The 18522-nt window shown below is 34.6% G+C and overlaps 1 protein-coding gene across 3 annotated transcripts in view; it reads left to right on the forward strand.

Annotated features, from left to right (window-relative positions):
- Window positions 1–18522, forward strand: part of Rock1 (Rho associated coiled-coil containing protein kinase 1) — a 102221-nt gene that overhangs the window by 39549 nt on the left and 44150 nt on the right. For 2 of the 3 annotated variants that reach the window (XR_009589896.1, XM_021661565.2), the window contains exons 5-12: window positions 738–913; window positions 2271–2355; window positions 3716–3860; window positions 4392–4530; window positions 6982–7073; window positions 11335–11494; window positions 13970–14030; window positions 16981–17069. Coding sequence is in view for 2 of the 3 variants with exons in the window: in XM_021661565.2 (XP_021517240.2) it covers window positions 738–913; window positions 2271–2355; window positions 3716–3860; window positions 4392–4530; window positions 6982–7073; window positions 11335–11494; window positions 13970–14030; window positions 16981–17069 (947 nt within the window). In the remaining variant the exon portion in view is untranslated. The remainder of the gene's footprint in view (window positions 1–737; window positions 914–2270; window positions 2356–3715; window positions 3861–4391; window positions 4531–6981; window positions 7074–11334; window positions 11495–13969; window positions 14031–16980; window positions 17070–18522) is intronic. The other variant, XM_060377682.1, reaches the window with a different exon arrangement.

Raw genomic sequence — 18522 nt, forward strand, 5'->3', positions numbered from 1 at the left:
ACTAACCAAGGACAATGCATGGTCTGGACCTAGGTCCTCTACTTATAATTAGCCAATGGGCAGCTTAGGCTTCATGTGGGCCCGCTAGTTAGGGGAGTGGTAGGTATCTCTGACATGGACTATGTGGCCTGCTTTTTGATGATTTCCCCCTGATGGGACTGCCCTAGCAGGCCACAGGGGAAGAAGATGAACTGAACTCAGTCCTCATATGACTAGATGAACTGGGGTGTCTGGGTAGAGGGTCCTCCCTATTCTAAGAATAGGGGAGGGAGATGTGGGAGGAAGAGGGCAACTGAAAGGAGAAGGGGGGTGAGTGAGATGTAGTTTGTCAGACTTCCAAGCTCTGATGTTCATTGTAAAGTCAGCAGTAAATTTCTTATATGCATGTTAAAAACCAGAAGTACAGTACTTCTTTGCCTAAGAAATATGTGTGTTCCCTTTTGAAACTATTAGGAAAAAAAAAAAAACTTCAGTATAAAAAATTAGAGGTAGTATAGAGGGCTATGAAGAGAAAATGATTCTAGTTGCCTCTTTGCGATATTCAGTTTATAGCTCTTTGGTGTGTATAAGTGTTCTTGTGGTCCTATGCTTGCTCTGAGAATTAGCTTGTACTTACAGCTAATCCTACAAGTCAACCATTTACTTCCCTGCATCTTACATTAGTATATTTGTCAGGTTTTATAGGAAAAGAAAATATTGCAAAAGTTGTTCTAATGTTTTGTTTTTTTAATTTGTAGCTTTTTTATGCATTCCAAGATGACCGGTATCTTTACATGGTGATGGAGTACATGCCTGGTGGAGACCTTGTAAACCTGATGAGCAACTATGATGTGCCTGAAAAATGGGCAAGATTCTATACTGCAGAAGTAGTTCTCGCATTGGATGCAATCCATTCCATGGGTTTTATTCATAGGTAAAGATAGCAATGCTTTCAGTTACTTGTTTTTTGAAAGGAGTAGTGAAAGGGAATTTAAACATTACTTGATTAATATTTCCTTCTCCCAACCTACCTGATTTTCTCCCCTGTCGCACAGATAGCATTGTAGAATTCTAATGCATTTAGTTTATTCTTGTTGTAAATATATTCCATTTGTTGGTTTGTTTGAGACAGGGTTTCTCTGTGTAGCCTTGGTTGTCCTGGACTCACTTTGTAGACAAGACTGGCCTTGAACTCACAAAGATCTACCTACCTCAGCCTCCTAGAGTGCCATGATTACAGTCATGTGTTACCATGCCTGGCTTGTAAATATATTCTTTAATAATCTTAGTCTAATTTTATAGCTTTTATATTACATATTAAAAAGTAAAAATTATAAAGAGATTTCCAAAAGTTACATGATAAGCATTTTTATTACATATACATTATATTATACATAATAGATGTGTTATGTTTCATACCTTTTTATTATGTATTTTGATCATATTCACCACCCATTACCCATTCATGTCCTCCTCCTCCTACTACTGATCTTCCTGTATCCAACCAATCTCCCTTGTACTATATTATCTTTTTACACCCCTGTGGCTTTAACTGAGGTTGCTTGCAGGTTAAGGGATTATTTTCAGGAACATAAGCACTTACCAGTGGCAACACCACTGAAGAAAGTGTCTTTCTTTCCCCAGGCAGACATTAACTACTGGTAGCTCCTGAGAGGGTTGAGGCTGGGATTTAATTGTTTTAAATACAATTTATTGAAGTAGTGAATAATTAAGAATATGTTCATTGTAATTAATTTGTTCTGAAAACACCTCTTGGGTCTTACTTGCAGCTGCTGTTCTGCATATCTGGGATCCCAAATGAAAATGAATTAGCTTCTATGAGTTCATTCATATACTCTCTTATTATAATGGTTTGTCTGACTTTTATGTCTAGATAATAATGTATTTTTGTGCTTTGTCTCTGAAGTTACTGATTTTATTACCATTAAGCCGTAGCTGGGTGGTAGTGGTGCATGCCTTTAACCCTAGCACTTGGGAGACAGAGGAAGAGTTTGAAACAAGCCTGGTCTATAGAATGAGTTCAGGACAGCCAGGACTACACAGAGAAACCCAGTCTTAAAAAAACAAAATAAATAAATAAAAATGAAACTGTGCCCTAAAAAAAGGAGTATGTAAAGGAATGTTCTGATGCACTTGTAGGGAAGGAGCTCTGCAGATTGAGTGTGGCCTCATGTAGGTTAGGGTGCTTGATGTGAAGTAACTGCTTCCTAGCCTTCATCAGTGTCTGATTTGTTTGAGCAATACTCTGTTGTTTGTTTTCTCTTCCTCAGAGATGTGAAGCCTGATAACATGTTGCTGGATAAGTCTGGACATTTGAAGTTAGCAGATTTTGGTACTTGTATGAAGATGAATAAGGTTAATTTTAAAATTCTAATTTTGTTTTCTAATTCAAGATAGTATTTCTCTAGAAAATGCTGTAAAGAATTCACTCACCAGCCAGGTGGCAGTAGCACACACCTTTAATCCCAGCACTTGGGAGTGCGCTGCAGGGCCCAGCTCATTCACTATTTGTATAACAACAACAGCAACAAAATACGCACAGCTGAAAGAGAAAATATGCTGCCTTTTTTCTTTGGCCATAAAGATTTATTAGTTTAATTTTATAACAGAGTAGTTAGAAGTAGTTATTTGTAGTTACTTTGAAAGATGTTGATTAAAAGCAAACATTACATGAGAACTATTGTGTCAACATTTACTCTGTTGCATTAATAAAGTAGGTAAAAGTAAATCATTTTGGAAGGAACATTAAAATGTGGATCTAATAGTTGCTTTGTGTTAACACCATCAAGCCCTTTGCCTTGCATACAGCTCCATTTCATATCTGTACAGTTAGCTTTTGCTTCTTTTCATCACAGTTCCTAGTATAGTTAAATTGGTCAGATATTTTGGTTAAAAAATAATGAAATAAGTATTTATATGCTGTAAAATGCTGTTACGTAATCCTCTCAGTCTATTCACCTTGATTTGATCTCTGCAATTAATATGTAGTCATTATGTTGGCAGTTAGAGTAAGAAATGGTAGAATCCAGCGAGTGCTACAAAATAAAACAAAACCATGAGTTTGTGTACTTACTGATATTTATATATTATGTTATATGTGTATCTGATTTAGATACTTTGGTTGCTTTTCAAGTTTATAGTTTAAAATTATTTTTTGTTAGCGTACAGGAGTGAGTTTCACTGTGCTTTTCCATTCGCTACTCTTTGTTCTTACTCGCCTGCAACACCCTGTGCCCCCTTTTCTCCCTCTTCCCTGAATAGCCCCCCTTTTGTTCTCATGTCACATGTATTTCATTATCGCTCTTTTTCCCTTTGCCATCTTCTCAGGGTCTCTTTTCTGCCTTGATGTTGCACACAGTTGTGTGTGTGTGTGTGTGTGTGTGTATACACACACATAGAAACTTAAACCTAGATTCAGCATGTGAAAGAAAATATGCGTTTGTCTTTGTCAATCTGACTTTGCTTCACATGACCTAGATCATTCATTTCCCTGAAAAGGCTGTGATTTCATTTTTTTAATATAGCTGGATAAGGTCTCATTTTTTATGTACTGCATTGTTTCTGTTTGTCTAATGATGGATATCTAGACTATTTCTTAGTAATTGTGAATATACAATTTTTATATGATATTAAATAACCCAGTTCTTCTTTGGGTTATATTAAGAAAACCATTGAAAATTATTTAATTCTAATTCAGGCTTGCTGCTCCTTTTAGGAAGGTATGGTACGATGTGATACAGCAGTTGGAACACCTGATTATATTTCACCTGAAGTATTAAAATCCCAAGGCGGGGATGGCTATTATGGACGAGAGTGTGACTGGTGGTCGGTTGGGGTATTTTTATATGAAATGCTTGTAGGTGAGTAAAGGAGGGCTTTTTTAGTTGGGATGTATGTATGTGTGTATGTTTAAGATTATTTTATGTGTATGGCTATTTTGTCTGCATGTTTGTGTACCATGTGCATGCCTAGCGTTTGCACAGTCCAGAAGAAAGTGGGGAGTAGAACTTCAGTTCTATAGAAGAGCAACAAGTGTTCTTAACTGCTGAGGCATCTCTCCAATTCCTGTTTTGTTTTGTTTAAGCATCTCCTATTTTTATCCCCAAATCACCACTTGGCTTTCTCTCATATATTACTTATTATATTAAACAGTATTAATTTATAGGAAATAAACAAGATTTCTAACCTGCTTTGTCTGTTTTAAAAGCTGTTTATAAGCTAACTTTGATATGTTAACTTTTCTGTATTAATTGTATGCATTTAGTTTAACAAATATTTATTGGCCTTTTTTTTTAAACAGGTAACTGATTATTTTTTAATATGATTTTAAATGTCTTTAAATATGATGTAAATGTATTTCTGTTGATAATTTTCCTGTCAATTTTTTTCAGGTGATACGCCCTTTTATGCAGATTCTTTGGTTGGGACTTATAGTAAAATTATGAACCATAAAAATTCACTTACTTTTCCTGATGATAATGACATATCAAAAGAGGCAAAAAATCTCATTTGTGCCTTCCTTACTGACAGGTAAATAATTTTGACACTGAGTTTCCTTTTGTTATTATTGTTTGCTTGTGCCCTTGTCTCCTCTTAAATCCAGGTTGTCAGGCATGCACAGACATCTCATCAGCTTATATACACTTCTTTAAATTGTAAGGCATTCTCATTTTGCTTTTCAGTTTTTAAAGTTCATACTTGACCTCTTGTGTGTGAACTTTAGAATATAAAAGCTGGTGTCTTTTTGAAGATTATTTATTATAATGAAGCCTGTTACAAGGTTAGGGCATTCTGAGATCTCTTCTGGCTGTCAGCGTAGTGCACATAAGCAGGCAGCTGATGGCCAGATAGTCTTTTTCTTTTGTTGTATTTTAACGTGATCAGTTATCAGACTGATAATTATTCAATCTTATATTCTTTTCTTTCTTTCTTCCCACACAGCCCTGGCCGTCTAGGAGATCACTTTGTAAACCAGACGGGCCTTGAACTCAGAAACCTGCTGCCTCTGCCTCCCAAGTGCTCAGGAGTGCCTTTCTTCTAGACATAGTTATGGCTGTTGTGTTTTCCAGTTGCAACAAGTGCTTATAAACTGTATTGTTTTTGAAACAAAAGAGAAGGACATTCAATGCATTTTTGTAGTTCACTGTGATACTTATGTTTGTGCTGCTTGGAATAGAATCGAGGTCTTAAGGGACTGGGAAAGTGGGATTTTTAGTTCAGTGTTGTACTTGCACAAGAACCTGGATTTTATTCTATTTATTGCACCACCCCACCCCAAAAAAAGCTGTTTATTGGACTGGAGAGATGGCCCAGTGGTTAAGGGCACTGACTGCGCTTTTAGAGGTCCTGAGTTCAATTCCTAGCAACCACATGGCAGCTCACAACCATCTATAATACTCTCTTCCGGCATGCAGGTGTATATGCAGATAGAGCACTCGTAGACATAACATTTTTTAAAAAATTAAAAATAAACTTTTTATTTATACAGTATTCTGCTTTCACATGTGCCTGCATGCCAGAAGAGGGCACCAGATCTCATTATAGACTGTTGTGAGCTACCATGTGGTTGCTGGGAATTGAACTCAGGATCTTTAGAAGAACAGCCAGTGCTCTTAACCTTTAAGCCATCTCTCCAGCTCAAATGACTTTTTAAAATTACATTCAATGTTGATTGTATATTGCTAACGTAAGTGGTAACAGAAGCCTAGTACTTAAATATATTTCAATTTGCGGTTTACGTTAATTAAAATTAATTTATCTTCAGTCTGTACTTTAGAGCCTGAAAGGCACAACCTTTAGATTTTTACATTTTAATGTAGGGAGCTGTCTTGTGCTGTGTGTTTGCTGCTAGCCTTATAGAAATCAGCAAGTTACATGGCCTCTGCCTCAGTAACCTCATAGTTTTCTTAGAAACTAGACAAATATTATGCAGTGGTAATTACAGTGAGGTAAGTACTGTGTGCCAGAGAAAGAGCCAGCGGAAATGGCTAACAAAGTGTTTTTGACTTTTGAAACACTTGGACTTGATGGCATTCCAGTTAAGCTCTGCTGGGGACATGTGGTGCTGAGCTCTTCTTTTCACTTCAGTTGGAGGCAGGTTTCAGTTCACAGTGTTTCCAAAAGGGCTAGTGATAGTTGCAGATTTTGGTTTTGTTCATTTTAAGTTGAGTCACTGTTTTGCTGCAGACTATGCCCAGGGCATTGTACACTCAGGATTAAGTGTTATGTTACTGCTCTATAGTCTCAGCCATACTCTAGCTGGCCTTGGGCTTGCAAGGCCTCTACACATACTATTAAGATAGAGTAATTCTCCCCATGCCCTACTTTGTCATTATCAGGTTTTAATTTATTAAAGATGCTGAAGATTTTTTTAAAATAAAGAAATTAAAATTTTGAATGTATTTCTGGAATCTTTGGTAGAATTTGAAATGAATTAAAGTTGTTTATACAAAAGTTTATAACTTTACTGCAAACTTCTAGAAACAGTCAAGAAAAGTCATTCAGTTTAACTTACGTAACTGTTCATCTGGATTTTCATTAAGAATAGAAAATAGGAACAAGTCTGTGCTTTTATATATTTTTCTTTTTTTATATTTTTATTAATTACAGTTTATTCACTTTGTATCCCCCCTGTATATATTTTTCTTTTTAAAACCTTTTTCTTATCCGGGCATGGTGGCACACACCTTTAATCTCAGCACACTGGGAAGCAGAGACAGGCCAATCTCTGTGAGTTCAACATCAGCCTGGTCTACAAAGTGAGTCCAGGACAGCCAAAGCCACACAGAGAAGCCCTGTCACAAAAACAAACAAAAGATTGTTAATGTCAACCTGCTCTTCATTTTCTGAAAATTTTGCTGATAACAGATTTTTTTTAAGGTGACAGATCTCAGGTTTGGAGTTCTGTCACAAAGAAACCTATGGTAAGTTATAATAAGATTTTAAATGATTAATTACTTTTCTCTTTCTCTCTCTATTTAGAGAAGTGAGATTGGGCAGAAATGGTGTAGAGGAAATCAAACGTCATCTCTTCTTCAAAAATGATCAATGGGCTTGGGAAACACTCCGAGATAGTAAGTTATTTTTTCCCAATCATGAGTGTTTGGAAGTAGTTGTGGTAAGTTGAAAGTATCTGGTCCAGTCGATGGAAATAAGTTCACAGTGCTGGGTAGAAATTGTCTAAACCTAGTTAAAAAGAATTTGATACTGCTGAAGAACTGTGTGGCGCTGCCCTCTTATGTCTCTTGCACATAGCTTACAGCTAGAAATGGAGTTGGTCATAGTTGGTACTTGAGCATTTTTGAGTTGTTCTTTTAGGCTTAGTCATTTCTATATGAAAGAAAGCAGTAAGTAGGAACAAATGGAATAAAAATGTTTTCTCTTCTGTAACAACAAGTTTTATAAACTCAAGTTGTCAGGTAGCTGTGTTACAGCTAAGTCCAGAGTATAACTCAGATTTGTTTATGTAGACATTGGAACTTGTGGTATACTTGATTTCATTAGAGCTTTGCAAATTGCAGTTGTGAAATATATAGTATGCTAGAATTTATTTAATCATTGTAGAACATTTCCTTATTTTTTATAAAACAAAGTTAAAATTATAAGCTGATCTGAAGAAAACATTACATAACACAGTTGTACTAAAATTGTATTTATATATTATAATACATTTTTCCACCTAATTATATAATAACACCAAAGATGACCCAGATTTGGAAGACTAAGCATTCATTGTTTTCCATACTGAGATTTCAGAGGGTTTTCCCCCTTTTATTTATCAGAAGAAGGCTAATGTTGCTGTGCCACCAGCCGTGAGCAGTGATGGAATGAGCTCTCCTGAGTAGTGTTAGGAATAGTAGGACTCTGCAGTTCATTGAGGCAGTACGTAGTAGTTCTTACTTGATGGTGGTATTTTTAAATTAATTTTGAATAAGAGGATGGTGTAGATTTACTAATTTTAGTGGTGGATTCTAGTTATCCGAGGTTACTAAAAGAAACAGTTGTATTACTTAAAATATAGCACATATTGTCCTACACTATAAAATCACCCAAGAGGAAGGAAAAATAAATTACTCCAGAGGTCAATACAGATTGTACGAGAGCAAGAAGTATCATTGTGTACTTACAGGCCTATTAGAGAAGCTATGGCAGCAATGTGACCTTAGGAAAACTCTTTAACATCCAGGGAAAAAATCTGCTCTACTGATAACTGTGAGGCCTTTATTGTCCTTAGGCCGCAAAGTAGATTTTTGCTAGAGAGCAATGAGCAGGAAATGAGGCAGAGTTATATTGAAAAGCTTTGTTCCTTTATTCATATATGCTTTTAGTAAAGTTTAGGAAGGCTAAAAAATAAAAATTTAAAAATCTATATATGGAGATTGAAGAAAAGTATCTTTTGAATTGTGTTGAGTTATTTTTTAGAGTCAGAAAATGTACCACAGATAGCAGTACAATAGCCACATAATAAACCACTCTAAAAAATAGGATGGTTATATTTCTTTTTTGGCTTGAAAAGTTGATAGTAAGTAGAAGAGGAAAAATATTTGAATCCCTGTTTCAGGCCAAGCATGATTTTATTCCAGGCATTGGAAGAACAAAAGTATCAAACCAAGTTTTCCCTTGTACAGCTCATAGTTAAATGGAAATTGGGGTCCAGATTTCCCTGTCACTTTGTTAAAACCCTAGATATCCTTAATAAAACTTTTTACCTTTTTACCTTTATATCTTTAAGTCAAATGACTGTCTATACTTAAAAGATGATTGCTGTCTTTTGTTATTTTATTAGTATTGTCAGTTATATTTAAAGAGCTGCATTACTGTCTGTTTTGTAGAGGGTTTTTGTTGCTGTTGTTTGTGTGGTAACCCTGAGGATCAAGCCTAGGATTGCGTTTTCCATGCACGCACTCTCCTGTTGAGCTGCGTGCCTACCCTTACAGTTTTTATAGTCTTAGATTTCGCATACTTAGGAACATTGCTCTAGTTTTTTTGTTTGTTTGGTTTGGTTTTTTTCCCCTGAACTTAATCTGCTTTGTGATTATTGAAAAGCTAAAAGCTGTAGCATTTTCTATGGCATTTTTTTCTCCTTCCCTCTTCTCACCCTTCTTTGCAGCCCACTCCTAAAATACCAAGAATGCTTTCTTCGGAACTGAACTTACTGACCTAAGTTACAGTGATTATAAATTTTTTTAAGATTTCCTTATTTCTATCATCTGGATGTTTGCTTATGTGTGTGTATGTGCAACGTGTTTATACCTGGTGCCTTAAGAGACAAATTCCCTGGAATTTCAGTTATTAGTTGTGCACTGCCATGTGGGTGCTGGTAGTCAAACAGGCTCCCAAAAAGCAGCTAGTGCTCTTAATGGCTGAGCAGCTCTACAATTCCAGTTGTTATTACTTTTAATATTTTTGAATTTCCATTTTTCTCTGGTAAAATTGCTTTCCTTTACAACTAATTTAGTTTTACTCCTTGAATGTTTTAAAGTCGTCCTGACAACTAGTCTCCTGGCCAGCCTGTTTTTCTTGGGTGTGCAGTACATTCTCCAAGTCTCCTGAATAACATCTTTTATTTAAAAGCATAAAATATTTAGATTATAAAATTACTTTTATGTTTGCTTGAAATAGAGTTGAAGAAATGACAGGGCTGTGATATTAAGATAGGAGACTAAAGAAATGGAAACACTCTCTCCCCTGAAAAACCTTACCATACTGCAAGCACGCTGTGAGCCAGTGAAATGCAGAGATTCAGATCTAAATCTGTATGATGTTTTAGCCCTTGACCATTGTAATACTGTGTGCCACTATAAGCTATTTCACAGTATTCAGGGACTTGGACAGGAATAGCATTTCTCTCCCCATTCATGATAGCCGCAGGTACATACAGACATTGTCAAATGTTCTATCAGTGGGCGAAAAATTCAGATTGAAAACTAGTGTTTTAAGAAGTATTTGCCAGGCATGGTGGTGCAGTTTTATTTCTAAGCACTCAGGAGGCAGAGGCAGGCAGATCTCTTGAGACCAGCCAAGGTGGCCTAAAAAAACAAAACAGTGAGACTCCATCTGCAAAGAAAGGGAATTCCCAAAGGAGTGAGGGAAGAAAAGAAAGAAAGACTGATTTTGCTGAGACCATAATTTACTTGCCAAAGAACAGCGACCTTTTATTTACTCCTCATTTTATAAACCAGTTGCTGTTACTGGAAGGATGGCATTATTTAGTCAGGCAGTTCTTTTGACCATACAAGTAGAAAGGGTTCCTTTTCCCTTTGTTGCTACTGTTTGTTGGGTTAATGTTACAGCTAAGATTGGACCTGATTGAAATTTTTTTGCCTGGATCCCAGTAATTCAAACGAAAAATAGCTCCTTTATATAAGAAAGTCCATGAAACAAGCTCAGTTGGGTTTTTTATATTCATCTTTTTTCTCTAAAGGAAAGTAAGATAATTAATTATATCTAAGGTAGTGACCCAGTATTTTTTTTTTTTGACTGCTCTGTCTTTACACCAAAGACTTTGCTATTTAATTGGGTTTTTTGTTGTTGTTGTTGTTGTTTTGTTTTGTTTTTCCAGACAGGATAGCTCTATGTAGCCCTGGCTGTCCTGGAATTCTGTAGACCAGGCTGGCCTCAAACTCATAGAACTCCACCTGCCTCTTCTTCCCTAGTGCATGCGCCATCGCTGTGGCTTTACAATTAGTTTTTAATATGCCTTTTTGTGTCATATTTAAGCTCCAGAAGATATTAGTAACATTAATTTCATATGGTATTTTCTCTTGTATTATGAATATTTAAACATTGTCACTAAGTTTTTATATTTTTAGATAGAAAGAAGCCGTTTAACCATCATGTATGATTCCCTTCCTTGTCTTTATTAAAAAATAACTTTGATTTTTAGTTTTCTATATAGCAGATTAACAACTTAAATTGAAACTTTTTTTTTTTAAGAATATGCTTTTTTAAGTTGTAGGTTCTGGAAATTAATGTATGCATTCCCAAATGCTTTTGAATATTTTAAACTATGTTATATTTTGTAGCAAATCTTAATTTTGCTTGTAGCATTCAACTTAACCTTGAAGCATAATTTAGTAACTGCAAGTATATAATCATTTTGCAATTTTGGAATTCTAGGAAATCTTAGAATTGTAAAATTTAATGCATTTTATATTGTGATTCACAGGCTACTTAGAAGCAAGAAACCATCAATTTTTATATGGAATTCTGTTGGCTTTCTTTAGATGAGGTCTGTCTTGTTGCCCAGTCTAACTAGCCTTGGACTGCTGGGCTTTAGCTGCTGTAGATTTTTGCCATTTACTTGTGTGCTAAATTTGAATTTCTGTCTTTTAGCTGTAGCACCAGTGGTACCTGATTTAAGTAGTGACATCGATACTAGTAATTTTGATGACTTAGAAGAAGACAAAGGAGATGAAGAAACATTTCCTATTCCTAAAGCTTTTGTTGGCAATCAGCTACCTTTTGTAGGATTTACATATTACAGCAATCGTAGGTAAGTACACCAAGCAGTGTTTTAGGGGTAAGTGACAATTCTTTTATAGTCACCATATTAAATACTGTTTTAAAGTAATTTGATGGTATACATCTTTTTATTGTACCAATATTTATTTCTAGTATTTCATATTTGGTTTTTTTCCTCAATCTCATGTTTAGAATATAGTTTTTCAGGAAAATCTGTGTTGAGTTATATAGCATATCTTCAAGTGTAAACAACAGATAAAATAATTCTGTTAGCCCTTATATTTCAATTACTATTTTGATTTAAAGAATTATAGCTCAGGGAGGGTGGGGTTGGGAGGGGATGAGGGAAGAGGCTACAGTGGGAATACAAAATGAATAAACTGTAATTTACAAAAAAAAACCAAATGTTTTAATACGTAAAGGAAAAAAAAAAAGAAAACTTCATTGAAACAGAAAGCACGCTCATGACTAACTAGGCCCAAGAGGGAGAGGGAGAAAATAGGCCTGGGAGAAAGGACAGTGACCATTTACTCCTGTGGTGCGGAAGATGTTCCAGAATCATTGAAAACAATTTTTATACAACTCTGTAACTGAATGAAAGAATGCTGGGTTATAAACTTCAAATGGCCAAGGCCTATGGCTGCACTAAATATATTTCAATAAAGCAGTTATAACTAGTTTTTTTTTTTCTTTTTAAGGAATTATGACTTAAAAATTTTGGAACAACATAATACATTTACCTAGCATTTCATCACTGTATTAATGCTACTGAAAGCAATATTTTTAGTTCTTGAAAAATTGATTTCCCCCCCCCAGGAAAAATATTTAATGAGAATTCCCATGAACTGTAACATACAATAGTACCTATAGTATAACATTTATTTTTAAGTTTCTCAAAAATAAAATATATTCTTAAGTATTGTAGTCTTATTGTCTAATGTAGGTATTTCTTTTTATTATTTTATTTTATATGCCTGATTGTATGTATGTGCAGACCATGCATGCAGAAATGTAGTGTTTTCTAAAAAGTAATTGCTTATAACATGAAAAGGTGAAGCTGTAGCTGTTCTTCATAAAGAATCAACTGTTGGGTATGGTGGAACACATCTGTAATTGACACATGGAGGGCTGAGACAAAAGTGTCCATAAGCCGAAAGGCCAGTCTAGGATCAATACATTTCCTCATTGAACATGCACTATATTTTATTCTGTACCATAGTGTTGACTATACAAAGAGCAAGACCCTGTCTTAAAAAGATAAAAACAATCAATAAAATATTCATTAACTTACTGTAATCTAAAAACTCTGTTTGAATATACTTGTATGAGATACAAAACTTGTGAAATGTTCACCCTGAAATCCAAGAGCTCTTTATTTCTAAAGTTTAACTCTATAGCGTGATTATTAAAATACCTTGAGTATTCAGCTGCATTCCTAATAAACTGATAAAAAGCTATCAGATGTCCATATTTTATGTAAAAGCAACAATATATGTAACACAAAGAAACCTTGAAACAAAAAGACAAAGTTGGGGGAAGATATGGACAAATGATATCTTTGTATTCCTGTGCTTCATTAAGAGAACATTTTTTTTTTAAAGATTTATTTATTTATTTATTATGTAGAAAGTATTCTCCTGCATGTATGCTTGCTCACCAGAAGAGGACACTAGATCTCATTTTAGATGGTTTTGGGCCACCATGTAGTTGCTGCAAATCGAATTTAGGACCTTTGGAAGAACAGCCAGTGCTCTTAAACTCTGAGCCATCTCTCCACGCTTAAGAGAACCTTTTACTACTAATTTTGTATAATGCAAGTTATATTGCATAGTAAATCTGCAAGATCCTAAGATAACTGATCTACCTAGTTCAGATTCCCTGGCAGGTTTTGGTGTACTATGGAGCTTCCTGGTTTTATGCACTTTTATTTGTACCATTTTACAGCAAAGCTAAAATATAAGATAGAAGTCAGTGGGAGAGCCTTTAGTGTGTTGCTAATGCTTTAAGAACATCCGGAATCCTTATCTTTCCCTTGATGTTAAGAGTGAAGAATTTAAAAAATAAAAATAAAAAACAAATACTGAAAGTTCAAAACTTTGGTGTTAAAAGCAAAATTAGAAGAAACTCACTGAAATTGTACTTTGAATTTTAACAGCAAATATTGGACTACTTCATGTAATAAATAATACCATTTCGTTTCTTAATGTTGATATATCATTAATATGTTTCATTTATGTATATTTAAAATTTTGCTAGTTTTGTTTTTAATTTATCTTATACAGTATAAATATTAATATATTTTCCGGTAGAAATACTGAATTGTAATCACAACATTACTTAAGAACTATTTAGTTTACATATCATGTGTTTCTTAAAAAATTAAACTTGTACTTAATTTCTTAAAAATTAAGTAGTGTAACAGTGAACATAAAAAGACATATGATACTATTAGTTGCTGTATGTTAAAGAGCTGTTTTCTTTTTAAATTCCTTACTTTGCCCTGTAGATACTTACCTTCAGCAAATCCCAGTGAGAACAGAACCAGCTCCAATGTGGATAAAAGCTTGGTAGGTATTTCTTATTGTCAGCTTGGTTTTTATTTTTAAATTCGTAAATAATGTATTTGTGTACATGCTATTGAGTAGGCATATACATTGTTTGTAAATGTGCAGTTAGTAAGTTTAGATTTTTGACACTTCAATTGTCTGTTCTTCAATATGATTTATCTGAATATTAAATGGAAAAACATGTAGGCATAGTTAATAAATTATGAATTGCTATTGATTGACACTTATCCTTTAAATCATCATTCCAAGCTGTAAATGATATTAAACGATAACTACTCATTTCATCAACTTTTCTGCAGGGCCTGGTAACCACTATTCTACTTTCTCTCACAATGAATTTATTCAGCCATCCTCCTTTAACTGGAATTAGATACATTTTTAGGTGATAGTCTTGTTTCATCCATATCATAATATATATATTAGACTTTCTTTTTAAGGCTGAATAATATTTAGTGGATATGTTTACCATATTACGTATATAACCTACATTGAATGAAAGAGTTAAATGAAGGGACTGTTCTGCTGCAAACATCAAACAGAACAATTAAAGGGTGAGAAAGCACAGTTGGACTAACAGCAGTGGGAAGCTGTTGCTCCTGTGCTGCTGGGAGCAAGAAGAATTTATGTTGCTGTAGCTTTTACAACGCCTGGCATCATAGAGGAGGAACACGGAATGTAGAACAAGAGCTGTTCAAAGTAACTTCATATCTCCACCTTTCTTGTTTTTGTTTGTTTTTTATTTTCCTTTGTGGTCTGAGACTAACCATAGCACAACAGATCCAGTAATGTAATCTGTAGGTTTTATGGCAAAAGTAGAAGGTAGATCTTTAAGATTGAAAGAGAGTTGGAAAAATAGAGAATAACCAGTATTGCCAGCATAACATAATTTGTTCGTCCTTTTGGAATTTGTAATATATATATGATAAATAAGCACATTATTAAGGAACTTTGTATGTTCTAGTTGGTATGTTTCTGTTGTGCATGTGGCTGAAAAACAAGCCTGCCTTTCTTCCTTTTAGGAATAATTACCTTGTTAGCCTTTAGAGCATTCTTAAAATACTTAGTGTACACAGGATGCTTTTCTTTTTCCTTTATCTTTTTTTTTTTTTTTTTGGTTTTCAAAATTGGGTTTTTCTGTGTTAGTCCTGGCTGTCCTGACCTTGAATTTACAGATTCACCTGCCTCTACCTCCTGAGTGCTGGCACTAAAGGTGTGAGCTACCACCATTTGTCTCACAGGATGCTTTTTATTTGCTTTTGTTTGGGGATTTGGGTGCTTTGAGATACTGGGGATCAAAGACAGTGTCTTATATAAACTTGACTACTGAGCTATATCCTCATCTTTATTATATGCTTTTAATTAAGAAGCAAAGGAATAGCAGGTGTTTGAAAAACTGTTTTTACGTTTTTTTCAAGATTTTAAATTTTATGCATATGTGTATATACCTGGGTAGATGTTGATATCATGTGAGTGTTAAGTACCTGTGGAAGACAGAAAGAGAGCATCAGATCACCTGGAACTGGAGCTATGGATGCTTGTGAGCTGCCCGATGTGGGTGCTGGGAACTGAACTCTGGTCATCTTTCAGAGTAGTTAAGTGCTCAATAGCCACTGAGCCCATTCTGTGTAGCTCTTACAGACCTCAAACTCATGACTAGTCTAAGATGAACATGAACTTGATCTTTCTGCCCCTCAATCCCAAGTGTTGGTATTACAGGTATTGGTCACTTATATCTAGTTTATGTGGTACTGGGTAATAGAAGGGTTTTATGCATCCTAGATCAGTAGTCTTATCAACTGAGCCATTTTTCCCAATACCATTTATTTATTTTTTTACTTGGTTTGGCTTCTAACCAGCTATGATGACCTTGAACTTCTGATATTTCTGAATCAGCCTCCAAAGTACCAGCAGCTATTCTTGAAAAGCAGATACAATTCTTTTTCTTTTGATAGTCCTCTTGAATGTGAGAAAAAGTGAGAAAGGGGAAGAAGGAACTATTGAAGTACTTTTTTTGCTCTGGTCATTTTTTTTTTTTTAATATGTGTGTGTGTGTGTGTGTGTGTGTGTGTGTGTGTGTGTGTGTGTTGACAGAGGCCAGATTCAGATTGAGTATCTTCATTGTGTTTTCCACCTTATTCTTTGATTCAAGGTCTCGCTCTAATCCTGGAGCTTAGATACTGGATAAGCTGGCTGACCAGCAAACCCCAGACATCATCCTTTCCCAGACAAGCATCCCTGTCTAGCACTGAGATTACAATCATGGGCCACCATGCCCAGCTCCTTATGTGGATGCTTGTTGGCAAGCACTGCCTGATGAACTAATTCCTAGCCCTCAAATGATATTTTAGTATGTCAGTATTACATCAAAAATTATAAATTTTTAAGTCCTCAATTTATTGTGTATAAAAGGATCATGGTCCTACTTATTTCTTAAAGTTTGACATGAGTTAATTCCTCTGTGCTGTACTTGATTTCTTTCCATTACCAATATAATATTTTCTTCTCTTGTGGACTCCTCTTTATTGGTAAAATGCCTTCTTTCCACCCGTTTCTCCTTAAGGCTAATTTTGTTATGTGTTAGATTTATCATAAAGTATTTATTTTCTTGGTAAAATTAGAAGTGCCTCCTTCTTTTCTTTAGAACATTCTATATGCAATTTTATTATCACTACATTGTAATATTTTGTGCCTGTGTCTTTGGATTATTGTGCATTATTAACTGGTATGTAAAGCACAAAAATATACATATGGGGCTAATATACAATGTTTGATGCACATATGAATTATGCACAGCTGTATTGAGAAAATATCCATTATTATTATTATTCAGAAAGATAAAGGATTAAACTAAATAATCATATTCTAAATAGCCATAAATTGTTAACAAAAGGTGTTATTGTTAATTTCTCTGAACATTAACAGAATGAAGTTTTTTTTTTTTTAATTAAAGCAGGAAAATTTACAGAAAACAATCTACAAGCTTGAAGAACAACTGCATAATGAAATGCAATTAAAAGATGAAATGGAGCAGAAGTGCAGGTGAGACTGTCCTTCAACGATGCTCTCATATTAGAAGCTTTGCACATATTTTAGGATGTATGCTCTGTAAACACCTGGAGGTATATGGAAGATGGGGTATGAAAGTTGCAACTTATGTACATTCATAAAACGTGTCTTGGCTAGAATTGAAAATAATATTAATGGCTTGGAATGTAGATTTACAGTAGAGTAGGTACTTAGCATATTTATGGCCCTGGCCCAGGATTTGATCCCCAGCACTGCAAAAAGAAGAGGAAGGAAGCATTTGTTTTAACATTAGTTACAGATACATTTTCTTCAGACCATTTAAGCTCTATTTGCTATAATAACTTTTAAAAAGTGTGTGTTTAGTTTTAATTCATTTAGTTACCTTAGTCATATGTATCCCTCCATTACGTTTTAACTAGCTAATTGAAAAACCTTTCTGAAATTCAAAATAATCTTCTGAGCTGAAATGACTAATTTTCATACTTCGACTGAAATTTTACAGAGCATAATTTCTGTTTTTCCTGATTGAATCAAATTCTATTGATAAAGTGTTTATGGATAGAGCAACAGTTTTCAACTTGTGGATCGCAACTCCTTAAAGGGTCAAATGACCCTTTCACAGGGGTTGCCTAAGACCATTTTGCATATTGTTTATTTACATTATAATTCATAACAGTAGCAAAATTACAGTTATGAGGTAGTAATGAAAATAATTTTATGATTGGGGTCACCACAACATGAGGAACTGTATTAAAGGGTCATGGCATTGGAAAGGTTGAAAACGACTGAAAGGATAATCAAGGTATTTTAAAATAACCTAGCATAATGTTGGTGCTTTTTTAACTACAAATAATGACTTTATAGTTACAATTATAGTGACTATTATTGAATAAGTGAAATACAATTGTAATAGATTCAGTATTTAATAAACAGAATTGGAAAAACTTGAAAGCAGTAGAGACATAGGAAATAATTTAAGATTTTGCCTGCCTACCTTTCCTGGTACATTATATAGCTAAGTGTGTAATTACAAAATTTTTTAAAACTCATGCAATGAACAAACAACTGAGGCCAAGATTTGGAAGGACTTTCAAAGAATAAAGTTTAGAAATAAGGAAAAGAGTAGATAAAAATGTATAAATACTGAGAAGTTTCTACATTAAAAAAAAAATTAGGGGCTGAAAAGATGGCTGAACAGTTAAAAGAGTGCTTACTACTCTTGTCAGCAGCCATGCAGAATGGCTCACAAAGAGCTGTAACTGCAGCTCCAGGGCATCCAACACCTCCTGAACGCCATGGACATCTGTGCTCAAGTATTTACATAAATTGCACACAGGCATGCATGTACACATATTTTACAATAAAATATTTAAAAACTTTAAACAAAATTAAAAACAGTGGTGTTGGTGATAACAGGGCTTTGAGGAAGAAATCAGAATGGCCAAAGCAGGTGATCATATGAAAA

The sequence above is a fragment of the Meriones unguiculatus genome, chromosome 2 (assembly GCF_030254825.1).
Source record: "Meriones unguiculatus strain TT.TT164.6M chromosome 2, Bangor_MerUng_6.1, whole genome shotgun sequence".
Classification (NCBI taxonomy): domain Eukaryota; kingdom Metazoa; phylum Chordata; class Mammalia; order Rodentia; family Muridae; genus Meriones; species Meriones unguiculatus.